Consider the following 22,690-nt stretch of genomic DNA (forward strand, 5'->3'; position numbering starts at 1 on the left):
AGAACAACCTCAGAATATCCAACTGAACTTTGTAGCTGAAATCCTTCATACTTGGAAACATTCAGTTAAATCTTCTCTGCACCCTCTGAAAGAGTCTCCTAAAGTAGGAGAACCATAATTGGACACAATGCTCTAATTGTGGTCTAACCAGAACTATGTTCAGTATAAAGGTCCATTACCTTCAGCTGCTTCAACATCTTTCCCTTCGTCTTTTCTTTTTATTGACCTGTGGGATGTGGATGTCACTAGCTGGCTGCATTTTTATTGTCCGTCCCTTGTTGTCCTTGAGGTGGTGATCTGCATTCTGGAACTGCTGCTGTCCACGTGCTGTAGGTAGACCCACATTGCTGTAAGGGAGGAAATTCCAGGATTCTGACCCAGCAACACTGGAAGAATGTCATTATATATACAAGTCAGGATGGTGAGTGGCTTGTAGGAGAACTTGCAGGTGCTGGTGTTCCCATGTATCTGCTGCCTTTCTCTTTCTAGATGGAAGTGGCCCTGGACTTGGAAGGTGCTATCTAAGGATCTTTGGTGAATTTCTGCGGTGCTGCATGTAGATAGTGCACGCTGCTGCTGCTGATCATCAGTGGTGGAAAGAATGGATGCTTCGGGATATGGAGCCAGGCAAGCGGGCTGTTTTGTCCTGGATGGTGTTAAGCTTCTTGAATATTGTTGCAGCTGCTCCCATCCAGACAAGTGGGAAGTATTCCATTACAATCCTGACTTGTGCCTTGTAGATGATGGACAGGCTTTCGGAAGTCAGGAAGTTAATTACTCGCCACTGTATTCCCAGCCTCTGACCTGCTCTTGTAGCCACTGTGCTTATGTGGTGAGTCCAGTTGAGCTTCTGGTCAATAGTAACCCCCAAGATGTTGATAGTGGGGGATTCAGTGATGGTAACACCATTGAATGTCAAGGGGTGGTGATTAGATTGTCTGTTATTCGTGATCGTCATTGCTGCCATTGGTGTGGTGTGAATACACAAATCATAAGGCCAGATGTACGATCTTCATGACGATTGCACAACGTTCAGCACCATTCGTGATTCATGAGATACTGAAGAGAGGTTGGGGTAGACAGTGTTATAATGAGAAACAGGGAGATGTCAGACCAATTGAATACATACTTGGGTTCTGCCTTTACAAAGGAAGACACAAATTCTTTTTCTTCTATTCACTTGTGGGATGTGGGCGTTGCTGGCTGGGTGGCATTTCTTGCCCCTCCCTAGTTGCCCTTGAGAAGGTGGTGGTGAACTGCTTTCCTGAACCGCCCCAAAAATATTAGGGAACATGGTCGAGTAAGCAGGAAGAACTGAAGGAAATCTCTATTAGTAGGGAAATGGTGGTGGGGAAATTGAAGGAATTTAAGCCAATAAATTCTCAAGGCCAGGTAATTTATAGCGCATTGTTGTAGAAATCATTGGTGGCAGTCATCCAAGATACTGTAGACTTTGGAACAGTTCCTGTGGATTGGAGTGCAGCTAATATAAACTCACAATTTGAAAAGGGAGGTAGAGAGGAAATTGGGAAAGAGACTAGTCAGCCTGATGTCGAAAATGAGTAATATACTCGAGTTCATTGTGAAAGATTTAATAACTGAGTGCTTGAAAAATAATGTCAGGATCAGACAAAGTCAGCATGGATTTACAAAAGGGAAGCCATGCTTGACATATCTACTGGAATTTTTTGAGAATATGACTGGTAGAGTTGATAAGGGAACCTTATTCGATGTGGTTTACTTGGATTCGCAGAAAGCTTTTGGTAAGGTCCCAGATAAGAGATTAGTGTGTAAAATTAAGCATGTGTAGTGACATAGAGAACTGGTTCATGAACAGGAAACAAAGGATGGAAATAAATTTTTTTCCAAGTGGCAGGTAGTGACTCAAGGTGTACTGAAGGAACCAGTGCTAGGACCTCAGCTGTTTGCAATATGTTTCAATGATTTAGATGATGGAACTAAATATAAAATCCCCAAGCTTACAGCTGATGTAAGGCTGAGTGGGAGGGTGAGCTGTAAGGAGGGCGCAGACATAGCTTCAGTGGAATTTTAACAAATTGAGTGGATAAATGTGTGGCAGATGCAATATAATGTGAATAAATGCAAGGGTATCACTTTGGTAGCAAAAACAAGAAGACTGATTATTATTTGAATGGCGATAGATCGGGAAAAGGGGAGGTGCAATGAAATCTGGGTGTCTTTGTATGTTGGTCACTAAAAGTAAACATGTAGGTGCAGCAGGTGGTGAAGGCAAATGGTATGTTGGCCTTCAGTGAGAGGATTCAAGTGCAGGAGCAGGGATGTCTTGCTGCAATTTTACAGCGCCTCAGTTAGATCATACCTGTAGCATTGTGTGCAATTTTCATCTCCATCTCTGAGGAAGGATGTTCTGACTATGGAGGGATTGTAGCAAAGGTTTACCAGACAGGTTCCTGGGATGACAGAACAGATATATGAAGCTAACCAATGCAGTCTCTGTTCACTGGAGTCTAGAAGAGTGAGGCATGAGACCTCATACAATATTCTAACTGGACCAAAAAGAAATAAAAGCAAGAAGGATGTTCCCTAGAACCAGAGGTCACAGCCTCAGGATACTGGGTCGGCCATTTAGGACTGAGATGAGGAGAAATTTCTTCACCAGAGAGTGGTGAACCTGTGGAATTCTCTGCCACAGAAAGTGGTTGAGATCAAAACATTGCACGTTTTCAAAAGGGTGTAGCAGGTAGTCCTTTGCGCTAAAGGAGTTAAAGGCTGTGGAGATAAAGTAGGAACAGGGAGCCAAGTTGAATGATTAACGATGGTCGTACTGAGTGTTGAAGGGATTACTAGCCTACTCCTGTTTCTTTCTCTGTTTGAATACAAAAGGAACTGGACAATATCCAGTTTTGATCTGATGGTGGTAAGTAATATTTGTGCACCGCATGCGCCAAGCAATGACCATGTCCAACAAGAGAGAAACTAACAATCATCTCTTGTCATTCAATGCCATTAGCATCGCTAAATCCTTCACTGTCAACATCGTCGACTAGAAGCTATTCAAAGTCTGGGAAATCTGCGTAAAATAATTCACCTCTTGTCACTCCAGAACCTGTCCACCATCTACAAGACACAAGTCAGGAGTGTGATAGAATACTTCTACTTGCCTGGATGGGTGCAGCTCCAACAACACTCGAGGAGCTCAACACTGTCCAGGACAAAACAGCCCACTTGACTGGGACCACATCCCGAAGCATTGCTTTTCCCATCACTGATGATCAGTAGCAGCAGTGTGTTCTATCTACTAGATGTATTGCAGAAATTCACCTAAGATCCTTAGATAGCACCTTCCAAACACACGATCACTTTCATGAGCTAAAGTCATGGGTACATGCTAACAATCCTGTGGAAAGTGTAATCCCCAGCATTCTGGTCAACATATAGAAGATATAGAATGTGGGGAAATAAATAGCAACATATTGAAAAATGGCTATATTACTGAGGAGGAGGTGCTAGATGGCTTAAAATGCAGAAACGTGGATAAATCCCTGGGACTTGATCAGGTGTACTCTAGAGCTCTGTGGGAAGCTAGGGAAGGATTGCTGGGCCCCTTGCTGAGATACTTGTATCATCGATAGCCACAGATGAGGTGCTGGAAGACTGGAGGTTGGCTAATGTGGTGCCACAAATTAACAAAGGTAGTAGGGAAAAACCAAGGAACTGTAGATCTGTAAGTCTGACATCAGGGTCAGCAAGTTATTCAAGGGAATCCTGACGGATCGGATTTACATGTATTTGAAAAGGGAAGAACTGATTAGGGATAGTCAACATGGCTTTGTGCATGGGAAATCGTGTCTCACTGAATTGGTTGAGTTTTTTGCAGAAGTAATGAAGAGAATTGATGAGGGCAGAGTGGTGGTTGCGATCTGTGTAGACTTCAGTAAGACATTCAACAAGGTTCCTCATTGTAGACCGGTTAGACAGGCTAGATCACATGGAATAGAGGGAGAACTAACTATCTGGATACAGAACTGGCTCAAACATAGAAGACAGGATGGTGGTGGAGGGTAGCTTTTCAGACTGGTGGCCCATGATCAGCGGTGTGCCTCAGGATCGGTGCTGCGTACACTGCTTTTCATCATTAATGTAAATGATTTGGATGTGAACATAGGAGGTATGATTAGTACGTTTGGAGATAACACCAAAATTGGAGGAGTAGTGGACAATGAAGACGGTTACCTTAGAGTACAACGGGATCTTGATCAGATGGGCCAATGGACCGGGAGGTGGCAGATGGAGTTTACTTTAGGAAAATGTAGGTGCTGCATTTTAAAAAGGCAAATCAGGGCAGGTAAGATCCGGGGGAGTGTCGCTGAACAAAGAACCTTGGTGTGCAGGTTCATAGCTCCTTGAAAGTGGAGTCATAGGGAGACAGGATAGTGAAGAAGGGGTTTGGTATGCTTGCCTTTATTGGTCAGTGCATTGAACATAGGAATTGGGAGGTCATGATGCAGCTATACAGGACTTTGGTAGGGCCACAGAAGTACTGGTCTCCCTGCTACAGGAAGGATTTTGTGAAACTTGAAAGGGATCAGGAAAGATTTATAACGATGCTGCCAGGGTTGGAGGGTTTTATGCATAAGGAGAGGCCACATAGGCCAAAGGTGTTTTGCCTGGAGCTTCGGAGGTTGAGGGGTGACCTTATAGAGGTTTATAAAATCATGAGAGACATGGATAGGATAATTATACATGGTCTTTTCCCTGGAGTAGGGGAGCCCAAATTTAGAGGGCATGGGTTTAAAGTGAGAAGGGAAAGATTTAAAAGGAACCTAAGGAGCAACATTTTCACACAGAGGGTGGTGCGTGTATGGCATGCCAGAGGAAATGGTGAAGGCTGATACAATTACGACATTTAAAAGGCATCTAGATGGGTATATGAATAGGAGGGTTCAAAGGGATATGGGCCAAATGCTGGCAAATGGGACTGGATTTATGTAGGATATTTGGTCGGCATGGACAAATTGGTCCAAAGGGTGTGTTTCCATGCTGTACATCTCTATGGCTCTATTTATTCCTCAACCAGGACTGAAAATGAATTAAATGGTTATTCAACCAATTGCTTTTTGTGGGCACTTGTTGCACAGTGTCTTTCAAATTTTGCTGTTCTTATCAGGAACAATGAAAGCTGAGTAGCGATTTGGCGATTACAACATTCTTTGATCAGCTGTCAACTGCTTTAGATGTTCCAGGAATGTGAAAGGTGCTACAGAACTAGAGGTTGTTTCTTTCAGTGGCTCATATGTGCTTTGGTATTTTTGCAGCCTGAGAATCTCATTGTAAGTTTGCTCACACGCTCGGCACTACCTGGCTCGCTGCTGACTGGCAGAGACGGACGTTTTGGGCAATCGTGTAGTACTGCTTCGGCTGCTGCTAGCGTCCTGGCTTCACTCTCCTCCTCCCACCATCCAACTCAGACAAGATCCCACACTCTCCTCATGGAGAATGGTGCTGAGAGTTCTCTATATCGCAGTGACAGGACCATTATGGAAGAGAGGTAGGAAACCAAAGCCCTCGATATCATGGAACCAGGTGAAGAGGGACTGTCTTATGAGAAGAGATTAAGTTCTGGATGTGAGTTTGCTCGCTGAGCTGGAAGGTTAGTTTTCAGACGTTTCGTCACCATTCTAGGTAGCATCATCAGTGAGTCTCCGACGAAGCGCTGGTGTTATGTCCTGCTTTCTATTTATCTGTTTAGGTTTCCTTGGGTTGGTGATGTCATTTCCTGCGTTGGTAATGTCATTTCCTGTTCTTTTTCTCACCTAGAATGGTGACGAAACATCTGAAAACTAACCTTCCAGCTCAGCGAGCAAACTCACATCCAGAACCTCAACCTGAGCTACAAATCTTCTCAAAACTCGCTAAGAGATTAAGTAGATTGAGTCTGTTCTTGTTGCAGTTTAGAAGATCGAGAGGTGGTCTTATTAAAACATACAAGATTCTTAGAGGGCTTGACAGGGTAGATGCAGAAAGGTTGTTTCCCCTTGTGGGAGAGTGTAGGACTAGAGGGCATACTCGCACAATAAACATTTAAGACAGATGTGGAAGAAGTCTTAAATAAATATGTAAAAAGATGTGGAATTCTTTACCACAGTGAAGCTGAATCATTAAGTTTATTTAAGGCAGAGACATGTGGATTTGTAATCAGTGAGGGAATCAAGAATTATGGATAAAAGTTAGGAAAGTAGGGTTCTGTGATGATCTCATTGAATGGTGGAGCAGACCTGATGGACTGAATGGTCTATTTCTGCTCCTACATTTATGGAAGCAGAGCACTATGGAGGTGTGAAATCTCAGAAACAGAAATGCAGCAAATATTTGAATATCTGTTGTTGAGCGATCAGTCAGCTCACTTGGCTCAGCAACTAGAGGGTACTGCAGAGTGACGGTAATGGAGTGGGTCCAATCTGCAGACTGGCCATGGTGGTTTCTGGTGACCTGCCCCCATGCCTTGCTGTGTGCCTGATGTGGAGTGATGCTTCCTAAAGCTATACTGTATAACTCTTTGCCCTCTCTGCCATGGTGAGAGATGCCTGTCGTCCCTCGTGGGCGATGGAAAAGGCAAATGGACTACAGTAAAATCTTAAAGTTGTATCATATGGGAAATGCAGGTGAAACCAAGCAGCCAAGCAACCTCATAACTGATAGTACAGCAAGTGAATGAGGCACGTACACTACCACAGTCTTGTGTGGGAAATGCCCTGCGTCCTTCTGCATTGTTCTTTCAAACCTGTAACCTCGCCAAAGGCAGGAAAGATTCAAAGCTGTTGAGAAGACTCTGATAGTTTTCATGACTTAACACCTTCTCTGCTGTCAGCAACCAGGTCACCGCGTGAACAGGCTTGAAGTTTAAGGGATGTGGGCGTCATTGGCTGTGCCAGTGATTATTGCCTGTTCCTAGTTGCCCTTGGGAAGGTGGTTTTGAGCTGCCTCTCAAACCCCCTTGGAGGCCCCCTTGGTTGTAGATAAAACTGCATTGCTCTCGGAGAGGGAAATTCAGGTTGGCAAAAGATTGTCCCATTTGATTCTAATTTTGTTTGCATCCATTAATGCCAAATCTGTCAAATGTGGCCTTGGAACAATATCATCTTCCCTTCACTGTTGCTGGCTCAAAAACATACACCATAAAATAACCTGGGCCTTGCACTGAAACCGGTTATAGAAACATAAGAACATATGAAATTAGAGCGTGAGTAGGCCGTTCAGTGCCTCAAGCCTGCCTCACTATTCAACAAGATCATGCCTCATCTGCCCCAGACCTCAACTCCTGTTTCGTGTGAGCTCAGCATTGCCCTCAACTCCCTGATATTTCAAAAATCTGTCTATCTCCTATTTAAATACTTGCCTTCATCTGGGACAGAAATTTTCACAAGTCCCTTCACACTTCAGTTTTAAATGGGTGTTCCTTTATTCTGTGATTATGCTCCCTAGTTTGGAATTCCCAAAGTAAATATAGGCCATTCTGATCCATTCAGGATGGGTGGACTGATTCTTTATTTGTAACACTGCTCCATTGGTCAGAACGAAGTTTGAAATTCAAATGGAAGGTGATATTGCTAAATGTGAGACAACATATTGGTCAGAATCCAGAATGAATCAACCAGGTTCCTTTTTGCAAACAAAACTTCCTGGGCAAAAATGTGAAGTTTATTTCAAGAGATAAAGTAACTGTCCGAATAGACAGCAGCAATACTGATGCTCTGGGAGCATGGGTTCAAATCCAACCTTGAGAGCCGGTGGAATTGAAATTAATTGATAAAATCTGGAATTGAATATTAATCTCAGTAAAGGTAACCATGAGACTGTAATCAGATGTCATAAATATCCATCTGGCTTGCTCCTATCCTTTCAGGAAAGAAACCTACCATCTTTACCTGGTCTAGCCTACGTGTGACTCCAGACCCACAGCAATGTTATTGACTCAACTGTCCTCTGAAATATCCTTGCAAGCCACTCTGTTCAAGGGAGTGACCAATTAGACATAGCCAACAATACCGGCCATGCCATTGAGACCCATATCCCATGAAAGAATGAAAGAAAAAAATGTATGATTATCCTTCTTGGAAAAATAACACAGTTCCCAAAAAAAACCTCAAAACTTCACAGTGTTATCTAGAAGGTATTTTGGCCAAGTAAGTGTGAAATTCAGGGGAAAAGAAAATTACTTGCAGATTGTCCCAAACGTTGGTCTGTAGCTAAAGTCAGTTTACATGCAATCTGGTGGCTTAGGGATTTTTCCTGGATCAGGTACAGTTGGCTAAATGTGCTTTTTCTGGAGACTGGTGGCAGTTTCCAAATTCTCCCTTATTTGATTTTATTGCTGTCACATGTACCAAGATACAGTGAAAAGTGTTGTCTTATGTGCTTTACAGGCAGATTGTACTATACAAGTGCATCAGGGTAACAGGACAGAGTGCAGGATATAGTTTTACAGCTGCCGAGAAGGTGTAGAGAGAGGTCAGCATTAAAATAATATTATAAATTAATATTTCAGATGACACTTTTTGTTATAAAATAAAGGGATTAAAAATTAGATGGTTATAACTAGCCTTGGAGACTATGGTGCATCTAATTAGTTTATGGAGAAAAAGCAAGAATGTGACTTTGAACTAGATAGTCAGCAACAATCATGTTGTATGTGGAGCAAGCATGGATGGCCAAATAGCCAACTCTTGTACCTGGTGTCTGCATTTAACTGCTAGTTCACGTTTAGTGTATCAAAACATGTCTAATTTCTGTGTTTTATCTTTGCTACACCAGCACATCAGCAAGTGCAGGCTCGGGTAGATCTCTGCTTCTTGCCAACTTCGCTTCAACAGAAATGAGTCTACATGCTATTTATATGCATGAGGTAAGGATGAAATTACTTCAGATTTATCACAGGGTTAGATAGAAAGTAAAGCCCTCTCTACGTTGTCCCCATTAAAAAATCCCTGGACAGAGACAGCACAGGGTTAGATACCTGAAAGTAAAGCTACCTCCACATTGTTCCATAAAACATTCCCAGGATAGGGACAGCTCAGGGTTAAATACACAGTGAAGCTTCTTCAACCTGTTAAGCACTTTGTGAGCCTCAGAATGATAGACCTTGAATCAGCAATCTTCTTGTGTGCCCTGTGCTGGGCTAGTGTTTGAAATGCTGGTTATATTGTTTCTTTGGGGAATGGTGTTGTAACAGAAGATGACTAACATTGAAGATGAGATGCAACTCTGTTCCCTGGCTCTGAAATTGTTTGTGTCAAACCCATGATATAACTCCTGTCTTTTTTAAAAAAATAGAGGAAGCAGAAGTGACAAAGAAGATTGATGAGGGCAGGGCGGTGAATGTTGCCTACATGGAATTTAGCAAGGCCTTTAACAAGGTTGCTCTTGGCAGGCTGATACAGAAGGTGAAGTCACATGGGATCAGTGGTGAGCTGGTAAGATGGATACAGAACTGGCTAGGTCAGAGAAGACAGGGTAGCAGTGGGATGGTGTTTTTTCTGACAGAGATCTGTGACCATTGGTCATCTTCTGGGATCAGTGCTGGGATCCGTATTGTTCGTAATATATATATAAATGATTTGAAAACAAACGTAAGTGGTCTGATTGTTAAGTTTGTAGACAACACACAGATTGGGAGAGCTACAGTTAGTGAAGAGAATTGCCAGAAGAATACAGATTGGCAGAAGAAATGGTATACAGAATTTAATCCTGACAAATGCAAGATGATGCACTTTGGAAGATCAAAAGTATACAGAAGATAGCAGAACCCTTGAGCGTTAATATACAGTGGGAACTAGAAAAACATATCAATAGTTCACTGGAAGTGTAAACAGAAATAGATAATGTGGTCAAAAAGCCATATGGCATCATGCTTGCCTTCATTGGTCAGGGCATAGAGGATAAAAATCAGCAAGTAATGTTGTAGCTGTATAGAGCAGTAGTGAGGCCATGTCTGGAATATTGTCTACAGTTCTGGTTTCTATGCTATCAGAAGGATTTTGGAGGCTTTGGAGAGGGTGCAGAAAAGGTTTACCAGTATATTACCTGGTTTGGAGGTATTAGCTGTGAGGAGAGATTGGACAGACTTGGTTTGCTTGCACTTGAACGTTAGAGGCTTCAGGGCACCCTGATGGAGGTTTACAAAATTATGAGAGGCATGGATTGAGTGGATATTCAGAGAACTATTTTTTCCAGGATAGAAATGTCGACTCTCGGGAATGTAGGTTCAAGGTAAGAGGGGGTAAGTTTAAAGGACATGTGAGAGGCAGGCTTTTTTTTTACACAGAGGGTGGTAAGTGCCTGGAATGCACAGCCAGAGGAGGTGGTGGATGCAGATGCAATAGCAACATTTAAGAGGCAGCTTGACAGATACGTGAATAGGCAGGGAATACGTGGATATGGACTGTTTGGAGTCGAAAGGTTTTCAGTTTAGCAAGGTGTTGTGTCGGTGCGGACTTGGTGGGCCGAAGGGCCTGTTTCTGTGCTCGGTTGTTCTTTGTTTTTACAGAGAACTAACAACATAGTTGCAATTACATAATGCCTTTCATAACTTCCCATAATTCACCACATCTAAAATTGTCCCGTTGAGATGAAGCTAGAAAGCCAGCAGTGAATTTACACATAGCAAGACCTCACAAACTCCAAAATGCTGTTTATCAGCTGGTCTGTTTTTGGTTGATGACCAGTGGTGACTCCCCTTTTTTTTGTGAAGTAGGTCATGTTGTTTTCACCATCTTGGAGCAGACAAGTTTGTGACCTCTTGTGATCAAACTTTTGGTTTGAGATCACTTCCAAGTAACAGCACTGGTACAGCATAGCCTCTGCGTTGCGTGAGACTGGTAATTCAGGTTTTGTGAAAGCTTCTCTAACATGGGACCAGAAGCCACAACCTCTGACTCTGAGATGGCAGTACTGGTCACTGAGCCTCGGATGAGATGCTAGGAAGTTTTTTTTAATCCATTTATGGAACATGGGCATCGCTGGCTGGCCAGCCTTTATTCTCCATCCCTAGTTGCCCTTTAGATGGTGGTTGATGCTCTCACTGTGCTATATGTTGACCCACAATGACCTTAGGGAGGGAGTTCATTGTGAGAACATCGCTGTTCCAGAGATAATCATCATATAATGATTTCTAAGAGAGGCGACAGCCTACACACTGAGGTTCCACTGCAGTTATAATATTGACAATTGCATGCAGTCCATTCCCCTGGCAAAGAAGAAACAGAAATGGTGAGGGTTGAAGAAGCGGGGGAAGATAGCTGGATGGTATTGGAGTCCATCCTGGCAACAGGATATCAAGGAAGGAAAAGGTTGCAATAAGGACTCACAAGGAAGATACCAAAGCTGAGTACTTTTTCCATTCAGGATTTAGTTTTTGGTGTCACCATAGTCTTACCAGACCTTGGGGCTGCTATCTCATTAGAGGTCACCACAACTCCGGTGAGGGGAGCCCTTGATGGTAACCTCAGCCAGCGAAGGAATTGAGCCCACTCTGTCGGCAGCACTCTACATCACAAACTAACCATCCAGTTAACTGAGCTAAATTGACCTCCACTGATGAGGAATGATGACCTCACTGGGCTGTTTTCTCCAGAAAAGAGAAGTCGTAGCAATGACCCAATAGAGATGTGTAAAATTATGAAGGGATTTGAAAGATTAGATATCAGAACAATGTTACCACCTGTAGGGAACCATTTAACTACAGGCCATAAATATGAGATAATCATTATATAATCCAATTGGAATTCAGGGGAAACATCTTTCCCTGTGGGTGGGGAGAATGTGTGACTCACTCCCATAGGGAGTACTCGAGCCAAGTAGGTTAGATCTATCTCGCGGGAGGCTAGACAAGCAACTGAAGGAGAAAGGAATAGAAAAATGAGCAATGCCGGGAAGCTCATGTGAGGCATCAACAACAGCATAGAAACTGAAAGCCAAAAGGCCTTCTCAGTTGTGTAAATTCTGTGTAACTGTGACTAAAGCTGAGGATGTATACCTGCAGTGGTGGCCAGCTTCATTTAACAAGTTTGCTAAGGTCCTACAGGAACTTGGAAGCAGAAATGGGCCATTCAGCCATTTGAGAATCCCCCCCCCCCGCCAAATTATTGGCTGTAGCTTATCATCTGCATCAATGCCATTTTACCACATTATCTTGGTATCTCGTGATAATTTTATTTATGTTGAAACCCTTCCTGGAAGAAGCTACTGATGGTGGGGGCGCGGTGTGTGAAGGAGAGGCCAGTGAAAGAAGGGCATTAGCGGTAACTCCCTTCCTCATTTGTGTTGTTCTGTCTTGCAGCTTCACCAACAGAGTGCACAGCCCCAGGCACAGGGATGTCAGACTCTCAGTTCAGCCACTGAACAACCCACTGCTCCAGGTATTTCTCCATCGTCTTACTGACCACACAGCAAGAAGAGCCAAGGCAAACATCAGACAACTGAAACAGAGATAGCAGATCAGGAAAATGTGAATTGGGAGGAAGGGCTGATACAACAAGGAGGAAGTGGTGTGGTGTTGTACGTATGAAGCCTATCTAAGGAAAGGGTGGGGAAATTATGATGACCAAGAGATCTTTCAGAGAGATGGTGAAACATTATTGATGAGTCGAATGGCTGCATCTGTGCTGTACAATTAACAAGTTATAGGAGAATACTGAGTAAATTATCAAAATGGTGAGAGATGCAGAGGGGCAGGGTGTCGGAGTGTTTCAATTATAAATCACAGAGAACATCAAAAGATAGTATAGAACAAAGAATATGATTTTAAAGTGTGTGTAGGAGCAAGGAACCTGGGTATTAATATGTGTAAGTCTTTAGAATTAGACCTTGGATGAAGCACTGTGTACAGTTCTGGGTACCACTGTATAGGAAGATGTGAATGCATTGGCAAGAGTGCAGAAGTGATTCACAAGAATGGCCCCAGGGATGAGAAACATCAGCGATGAAGACAGATTGAAGAAGTTGTCACTCTCCTCTTTGGAGAGAAGCCCAAGAGGATATTTGATAGAGGTTTTCAAAATTATGAGGAGTCTGGACAGAGTAGATGGGGAGAAATTGTTGATGGATAGAGAGCCAGAGTTTTAAAAAACACAATTTACAAAAGAGAAGGTGCAAAGAGAGAAAAAAGAACAGTTTCTCAACGTGTATCGTTCGGGCATGAAATGCACTGCCTGGTGGTTTGGTGGAGCAAGTTCAATCGAGCCATTCAAGAAGGCACTGTTCCTATTTAAATAATCATCAATGTGGAAGATTGCAGAGAGAAGGCAATGGATTGGCACAAAGTTGAAATGGTCAGACATCCAGTACAGGCACAGTGAGCCGGATAGCCTCCTTTTACCACATTTCATGAGATCCAAACTAATGCTGTGGGGTCATAGGTTCACATCCCATTTGGAATTTAGCTGCAGCAGAAAAGTACTTTGACTGTCAGTTCACTTGGACGGCTGGTTTGTGGTGCAAGCGAAACCAACAGCCAGGTTCAGTTACCATATCGACGGAGGTTAGCATAAAGGTGCCACCTTCTCTGCCTTGTCCCTCTTGCTAGAGGCATCATGACTCTCAGGTTAAATGCAGCATCAATCGCCCCTCTCTAATGAGGAAAGTTCATCAGGTGTTGTTGTTTATTGTGAAGGCAGTTGAATATAATTCCAGGTTATAGTTATACAGAGTATTGGTGAGAACACCTCTGAAGTACTGTGTATGTATTGGTTACCTCTTTGAAGGAAGCTTGGAAATGCATTGGAAGAAATTCAGAGGTTTCTAAGACCAATTCCTGGAATGGATATTTTAACTTTTGAGGGGAGGTTGGACAATTTAGGTGTGTATTAACACACGTTTCGAAAAGTAAATGGCAACTTGATTGATACATGTAAGATTGAGGGGGTTGAGAGAAAAAAATATTTATTTTTCCTAAGGATTTGAGAAGGAAAATCAATCATAATATTTGAGCCAAGCCATTCAGAGGTGACATGAGAAGCACTTGTCTTTGCAATAGAAAATGGGATTGGAAGCTCTGCTCCTCTGACTCCAATGTATATCTGTATCTCCAATTGTATTGTAACACACTGAGTCATCTCAGTTCCCAGAGACTATCTATAACTCCCAGATTGTCTACCTGCCTGAGAAGCAAACAATAATTGGCACAGCAGCATGGGCCTGCAATCGATGTGGTCGGGGAAGTGACCAAATGAGGTAGCTTGTAAGAGTCCTCTTCAAGAGGAGATGGAGAGGTTTACAGAAGAAGCTCCCGAGTTTAGAGCTCAGGGAGCTGAATGTACAGCCACCAGTGAGGGAGCGATGAAAATTGGGAATGATCAAAAGACTGGAATGAGCAAAATGCGGATATCTGAGAGCTGGGGTTCAGAGACATAGACCAAGGTGAGGTCGAGCCAAATGTTCAGTTTCTCTCCCCCAAAGGGGGTTCTTGATACACACATTCACCAGGATGAGAGTCACCAGCTGTACAGGTGGAGGGCACTCAGACTGCAAGGAGATTGTGAACAGCGAGGAGAATGTGTGAAGTGGGTGATGTATTCTCATTCCTCACTCTCTCTCTATCCAATAATGAAGAATTCTGCTTGTTGATCAGTCATGTCTTTCCTTGTCCCTCAGTGCCCCCGTTGACTTCACCAGAAACACTGACGGCTTATTCCCAGCTGCACCTTGGGGGCTGGGCAGAAGAGTCTGAGGGGGAAGATCCCATTGCTGACCCACAAGAACCACAGGACCATGAGGAAGAAGTGCCTTCTAAGATGGACAGGGTTAGTGTCTTAAAAGTTGAAATGTACAATCCCTTTCTCTCCTCGAAGCTGTCACTCTCACTGGCACACACACTGACTCTTACAGGGGTACAGACTCACGCACTGACTCACATTGGGGCACGAAGGCCCCACACACACACACACTGACTCTCGCTGGGGTGCGGGCTCCCACATGCATTGACTGTCACTGGGATACAGTCCCACACGCAGAGAGAGACACACACATTGTCACTGGTGTACAGGTCCCACTGATGCACACACACTGACTTTCACTGGGATATGGGGCACACGCGCACTCTCGCTCGCCGGGGTACAGGTCTCACAGACAAACTTACTGACTGTCCCACACTCACAGACAACAGTTCTCATTGGGGAAGTTTTTTCTTTAATTTTTCATTTATAATGTGTGAGCAGAGTTGGCTCAGACAGCATTTATTACCCATCCGAAACATGACCTGGCAAAGGCAGTGCTGACACACCATCCAAAAATGCTGAAGCCGATGGAGGGTTACTCCAGTGCTGTTACGAAGGGAGTTCCAGGATTTTGACCCTCTGACCACCATGGAACGGGGTCTTTGTTCCAGGTTAACATGGTGTACATTTTGGATTGTCATAAAATCAAACTTTGTCCCTTTAGGGAGAGAACCTATCGATTCCAGTCCCAAACTGCCAACTTACACAAGGTGAACACATAGGGACGGGTGATCAGAGGTGCATATGTTTTAATGTGAGAAGTGTAATAGGTAAGGTAGATGAACTTCGGGCTTGGATTGGTACCTGAGAGTATGATGTTATTGCTATTACTGAGATTTGGTTGAGGGAAGGGCAGGATTGGCAACTAAATATCCCAGGATATAGATGCTTCAGGCAGGATAGAGAGGCAGGTAAAAGGGGTGGAGGAGTTGCATCAAAGAGGATATCACAGCTGTGCTGAAGGAGGGCACTATGGGCAGAGCTCAGAAATAGGAAGGGTGCAGTAACAATGTTGGGGCTGTACTACAGGCCGCCCAGCAGCGAGCGTGAGATAGAGGTACAAATATGTAGACAGATATGGAAAGATATAGGAGCAATAGGGTGGTGGTGATGGGAAATTTTAATTTTCCCAACATTGATTGGGATTCACTTGGTGTTAGGGGTTTAGGTGGAGCAGAATTTGTAAGGAGCACCATCGGATGGGGTAATGAGTACAAGAGTTGACAGGTCATTTAACAGTTGTTTAGGACTTTGGTTCAACCACATTTGGATTACTGCATATAGTTCTGGTTGCCACATTACCAAAAGGATGTGGATGCTTTGGAGAGGGTGCAGAGGATGTTCACCAAGATGTTGCCTGGTATGGAGGGTGCTAGCTATGAAGAGAGGTTGAGTAGGATTATTTACATTAGAAAGACGGAGGTTGAGGGGGGACCTGATTATGTAGGCCTCAATCATGAGAGATATAGACAGGGTGGATAGCAAGAAGCTTTTTCCCCAGAGTGGGGGACTCAATTACTAGGGGCCACAATATCAAGGTGAGGGGGGAAAAGTTTAAGGGAGATATGCGTAGAGGGTGGTGGGTGCCTAGAATGCATTACCAGCAGAGGTGGTAGAGGCTGGCAAGATAGAGTCATTTAAGATGTATCTGACAGATACATGAATGGGCAGGGAGCAGAGGGATACAGATCCTTGGAAAGTAGGCGACAGGTTTAGATAGAGGATCTGGATCAGCACAGGCTTGGAGGGCCGAAGGGCCTGTTGCTGTGCTGTAATTTTCTTTGTTCTTAGGTCTTACTTCCAATTGCCTTTAATAATCATTAGAATCATTAAAATATCCATCACCAGTGGGATGGTGGTGATGCATTGAAGAACAGACAAAATTGGAGAGGCTGTGATTCCTCTTCCTTATACCTCTCTTGGCCTGTTAGCCCCTTTTTTGGCCTGACCCACCCCTCACCAAGTTGGGTGCACTGAGTGCAGTCGTCAGAAGTGGATTCCTTGTCTGGGATTGGAGCCACATGGTTGGGCCATCACTGAAGAAAGTATCTCAAAAATCCAACAAGAGCTTGGAGCTTTTTTTTTAAGCGGGTCGTTTCATTAACTTGGGTGCAGTTCATCCTCATACACCTTCCCAGCTTACCTTTGTCTGATTCCCTCCCCAGGTCTAAATATTTGGACTGGATTGATCTCATGGCCTTAACTCCTTACAGACTCGTGGCAAAGCGAGTTTCTCAATCCTGCGGTGTCAAGGCTCGTGGTCAGTGATTGAAAATATTTTCTCCTGGACTTCTCATTGCACTAAAGAGTCATCGCCGTCTTCCAGAACCTTTTTGTGTTCACATTACGCTTTGTCTACCATCTGCCCATGTGGCCAATCGCAGTGGGCACAGATTGCAGCTTCCTCAAGCTGATGTGAATATTTTAGTGCATGTTCTTTTAAGAAGAGAAGAGGAACTTGTGTATAAGGAATAAAATGTTCTCAGTGTTGGTGGCTTTGCTCCAACAGCATGAGCCACCTTCATGAGGGATTGTGTGTGGTTTTAGACGGACAAATATTGCTGCCAGGTTTAGAGGGGGAGATGCTGTGTAAGGGGAAGGGAGGGCAGCCGCAAAATGACACCATTGCGATGGAGATGATGCATTGGAGGAGGACAGGTGAAATCCAACAAGCCACTGGCTTATTTCCTTGTCCCTCTGTTTTTGCCTGTTACCTATTCCAGCAATTCCAAGGCCTGGCTGGGTTGTCATTAACTTGTGTGTGCTGAGTTTAATAATTCAAAGTGGATTCTAAAGTTTAGAGTCTGCTCTGTGTAGTTGGGAGGACCCCAGGAGTCTTTGAATATTGAAGTCACCTTTGAGACCTTATGCATGCCCACACCCACCCCATCTCCAGGTATAGACTTCTCTAACTTTTTATTCACTTCTTGGGGTGCAAGCTCTGTGGGCGTTGGAACAGCTTCGCCTAGTGATCGTTTACAAGTTAATATTACAGGGCAATTCACCATGGGAGGCATCACAGCCACAATTGCCAGGCCCAGGCTCGACTCACCCCTACCTAACGCCATACCTTCATTCCCTTCCCAGACCTTGATTCCCCATCCCCATGCATCATCGACTCCCAATCCTCCCCTTCCCAGACCCTTGCTCCTCTCTCCTTCTCCTCCCCCTCCCTCTCTCCCTCCCTCCCTCTCTCCCTCTTGCTCTCTCTCTGTCTCTCTCTCTCTCTCTCTCTCTCTCTCCCTCCCTCTCTCTCCCTCTCCCCCTCTCTCCCCCCACCCTCCTTCATCTCAATGCCACTGCGATGAATTGTCAGGGATTCTGCTCAGTTCAATGCCACCCCACGTTGGGAGGTGTCTGTCCACACTCAGACCTACCTCAAGCCAAACTCATAAACTGACACATCACCAAAAGAGACTATCCACTGTCTTGTGTATACAGGCTGTTTAAAAGAGCTTTCTAATTAATCCCATCACTCTGCTGCTGTTTGCCGACAGCACTGCTGTTTTTCTTAATTCACGTATTTATCCAGCTCCTTTTCGAAGGTTCCTGTTGAATCTACTTCCATTGCTCTGTCCGGCAATGCATTCTGGTCACAGTAACTCCTGCCTGAAATCCTTTCTCCTGGTTTGTATTACTTTAAAATTCTTCACTCCAGTGACGAACCTCCAGCCTCTAGAATGTTCCTCCTCGCTTATTCTCTGAGTCTTCATGATGATGGACATCTTGATCAAATCTCTTAACCGTCTCTGCTTGCATTAATCATTGAATATTTATGTATGAACAGAGAGTGCCAGCATGTAGCTGCTCGGGACTGATAAAGTAAAGGTGCTGCCTGTTCCCTGTTGTTGATTCCAGCCACTCGACCTTCTGCCGCAAGTTGCAGCCTCTGAAATCCCAGGATGCTGTGGGGCTGTTTGAATCAACGTGCCACAATGATGCTGTGATCTCACTGTACAATCCTGGTCTGGGAGAGGGGCTGCTGTATCTGTTACCATCCTCACCTGAAACCCAAGCATAGCTAACCCAGCAGAGGGTTTTTTACAGAGCAGATTGCTCTTGGAACCACTATTTAGAAGAAAGAAGAGAGGTACCATCAGTAAAAATTTGGTGCCTATATATAGTGACTTGGAGACACCTGCCCTGTCACACATTTGAGAGTGTAGAGATAGCTTTATTTTGTACCTAACTCCATGCTGTACCTGGGATTTTAATGTGTTAACGAAGATCTGTAGCTCAGGTTGCAGTTGGAATTGTTGGTTAGTTTGCCACACTGACTGGTTTTCATGCAAACGTTTCATCTCCCTTCTAGGTGGCATCGTCCTTGCTGTGTCGTCTCCATTGAAGCACCGTTGTACTGTCCTCCTATGAATTTATGTGGTCCAGTCTGTCTTGGTGGGCTGCCTTGTTTCTGGTTTTGTACTGTAGTGGTGTGTAGATCGAGTCTATTTCAATATATCTGTTCAACAATCACGTTGAAATAGACAACGTCTACATACCACAAGGGTATAAGACCAGAATCAAGACAGCCCACCATGTCTAACCAGACCATATAAACTTGGAGCAGGACAGAACAATGTCACCTAGAAGGAGATGAAATATTTGCACAAAAACCAGTCAGATCAACTAACCAACCAACAAATTTGACCTGCGTGTGTTTGATGGGGACAGTTTACTTTCAGCTCAAAAGAGAAGATGGAGTTTGAAGAGAGTACTTTCAGTGTAGCGGTAGAGTCCCTACCTCTCAGCCAGAAGAGCTGAGTTTAAGACCCACCTGTGCTGGGAATGTGTTACACCGTGTTCAAACAGATTAATTCAAAATGTTTGCCCAGCGGGGTCTGTTTAACCATTTTGTGATTTTGTTTTATTTAAGAGTAGAGGGATTTTTACTGCAATTCTAATCCTGTGCTGTCCCTTCCCTGTTGTGTTTGGTGGGGACAGTGTCAAGGGAGCTTTACTCTGAATCTAACCCCATGCTGTTCCTGCCCTGGGAGTGTTTGGTTGAGGCAGTGTGTGCCAGTGTAAGTATTAACTTTGACCAGCAATTCATACTGGTCAGTGGTGCTGCGTGGTGGTGTTCCCATTTGAATGAACTCATTTTAAAACTAAATGATCAGCTACTAGGTGTGATGATGTCAGTTGATTTTACAAAGTGACAACTGCTAAATAGAAAAGTTTTATTAAATATTTATAACCAAATTCTTGTATCTTTTTGCTTGCTGACTGATCTCACCATTCATATTTAGTCTGAAGACCCATGTGTGTTGGTTTACAAATCCCAGCTCATGCCCTCAGACATAACGAGTGAGTTGAGAACCAGTACCAGACTCCTACCTGAGAGAGTCTGGCTGTTGTGGGGTTTGAGAGTGTGTCTGGCTGTGTGAGGGCAGTATATAAGGGTGTTGCATTCACCCAGGCAAGTGGGAAGCATCCTATCATACTCCTGATTTGTGCCATGTCGGTGATGGACAGATGGTGAGTTACTGCCTGCAGGGTTCCTAGCCTCTGATCTCCTCTTGCAGCCCCTGTATATGGGAAGACCAACTGAGTTTCAGGTCAATGGTAAGGCCCAGGTCAGTCAGATGAGCAACTGCACTGCTGCAGCTCTAGGCCGTGAGGACTGTAGCCTCCCACGTACCTGCCTGCATCTCCTGTTCCTTCCAGTGCATGGCGATGAAGTCTCCTCCAACACCACAGAGTCCTCTTCTGTCTGGAGCTGAGCAGGTGCCTGGTCTCCAATAGCCCTCCAAGTGTCAGCAGGCCGAGCGTTTCTTTCTCTGCTTGCTGAGGAGCTCCCACTGTGAGCTGCTCACCAGCTTGTAGTCCCACACACACAATATCTGAGCTGAGGTAGCCTTGCTGGTGCTTCCTCTGAGGCCCCAGGACTGTTCTCGGAGGGCTAGGGTGGTTCTGGGTAGCCAGCTGTTGCTCCATGGCAGTACTGTCAGCCTCAGCTTTCAATATTTTAAAAAATAAGGTATTAGAGCAGAATCAGGCCATTCAGCTCATTGAGTCTGCTCTGCCATTTGATCGTGGCTGATATGTTTCTCAACCCCATTCTCCTCCCTACTTCTGTAACCTTTGATGCCCTTACGAACCAAGACCTATTCTTGTCTTAAGTACACTCAACGGCTTGGCCTCCACAGCCCTCTGCAACATTGAGTTCCAGGGATTCAACACCCTCAGGCTAAAGAAATTCCTGCACATCTCACTGCTAAAAGGTCGTCCCCTTCACTCTGAGGCTGTGTTCTCAGGTCTTTGGTCTTTCCTACAATCGGAAGCATCTTGTCCTTGTCCACTCTATCCAGGCCTCTTGGTATTCCGTAAGTTTCAGTCCAATTCCCCCCTGTCATCCCTCTGAACTCCATCAAGTACAGACCCAGAGTCCTCAACAGCCCCTCGTATGACAAGCCTCTGGGATCATTCTCATAAACCTCTGGACCCCTTCCAAGGCCGGCACATCTTTCCTTAGATGTGGGAACCAAAATCGCTTTCAATATTCCAAACACTGTCTAACTGGAGCATTGGAATGCCATTTGGAAGGGGAAGGTGGGACCTGTATCGGAAGGATGGGTTGCACCAGAACTGGAGGGCACCAATATCCTGGGCGGGAGGTTTGCTAGAGCTCTTCGGGAGGGTTTAAACTCGTTTGGTGGGGTGGTTGGCACCAGAGCTACAGACCAGAGGATGGCGTAACCAGTGTACAGACAGATCGAGTAAGCAGAGAATCTGTGAGGAAGGAAAAGCAGTTGATAGGGCAAAGTGGCAGTCAGTGTGATGGGTTAAGGTGTGTCTACTTCAATGCAAGAACTGTCAGGGGTAAGGGGGACAAACTTACAGCACAGATCAGTACTTGGAACTATGATGTTGTGGCCGTTACGGAGACTTAGATAACACAGGGGCAGGAATTATTGGATGTTCCTGGACATAGATTCAAAAGAAATAGGGAGGGAGGTATAAGAGGTGAGGGAGTGGCATTGCGAAGCAAGGATGGTATCTCAGCTGCAGAAAAGGAGGTCGTGGAAGAGGGTTTGTGCATTCAGTCAGTATGGGTGGAAGTCAGAAACAGGAAAGGACCAGTCACTTCATGGGAGTTTTCTATAGACCTCCCAATAGCACGGAGACACTGAGGAACAGAATGGGAGACAGATTTTGGAAAGATGCTGAAGTAATAGGGTTGTTGTCATGGGTAACTTCAACTTCCCTAATATAGACTGGAGCCTCCTCAGTGGGAATAGTTTGGATGGAGCAGATTTTGTCACGTGTGTCCAGGAAGGATTTCTGTCTCAATATGTAAATAAGCTGACGAGAGGGGAGGCCATGTTGGATTTGGGGCTTGGCAACAAACCATAAGACCATAAGACATAGGAGTGGAAGTAAGGCCATTCGGCCCATCAAGCCCACTTTGCCATTTAAATCATGGCTGATGGGCATTTCAATTCCACTTCCCTGCACTCTCTCCGTAGCCCTTGATTCCTTCTGAGATCAAGAAGTTGTCAATCTCTGCCTTGAAAGCATCCAATGTCCCGGCCTCCACTGCACTCTGTGGCAATGAATCCACTAGCCCACCACTCTCTGGCTGAAGAAATGTCGTCTCACTTCAGTTTTAAATTTACCCCCTCTAATTTTAAGGCTGTGTCCATAGGTCCTAGTCTCCCCGCCTAACGGAAACAACTTCCTAGCGTCCACCCCTTCTAAACCATACATTATCTTGTAAGTTTCTATTAGATCTCCACTCAACCTTCTAAACTTTAATGAGTACAATCCCAGGATCCTTAGTCGTTCAACATACGTTAAACCTACCATTCCAGGGATCATCTGTGTGAATTTCCACGAGACACGCCCCAGTGCTAGTATGTCATTCGTGAGGTGTCGGGCCCAAAATTGGACACAGTATTCGAAATGGGGCCGAACTAGAGCCTTATAAAGCCTCAGAAGCA

At 44.5% G+C, this 22,690-nt stretch overlaps 1 protein-coding gene across 2 annotated transcripts in view; it reads left to right on the forward strand.

Moving 5' to 3' along the window:
* Positions 1–19,912, forward strand: part of atg9b (autophagy related 9B) — a 54,013-nt gene extending 34,101 nt beyond the window's left edge. For both annotated transcript variants that reach the window (XM_048529265.2, XM_048529266.2), the window contains 5 exons: positions 5,298–5,530; positions 8,794–8,884; positions 12,317–12,395; positions 14,629–14,777; positions 16,916–19,912. In XM_048529265.2, the coding sequence (XP_048385222.1) occupies positions 5,298–5,530; positions 8,794–8,884; positions 12,317–12,395; positions 14,629–14,777; positions 16,916–16,921 (558 nt within the window). In that variant the 3' untranslated portion in view covers positions 16,922–19,912. The remainder of the gene's footprint in view (positions 1–5,297; positions 5,531–8,793; positions 8,885–12,316; positions 12,396–14,628; positions 14,778–16,915) is intronic.
* Positions 19,913–22,690: the final 2,778 nt, after the last annotated feature.

This window comes from Stegostoma tigrinum, chromosome 5 (genome assembly GCF_030684315.1).
Source record: "Stegostoma tigrinum isolate sSteTig4 chromosome 5, sSteTig4.hap1, whole genome shotgun sequence".
Classification (NCBI taxonomy): Eukaryota; Metazoa; Chordata; class Chondrichthyes; order Orectolobiformes; family Stegostomatidae; genus Stegostoma; species Stegostoma tigrinum.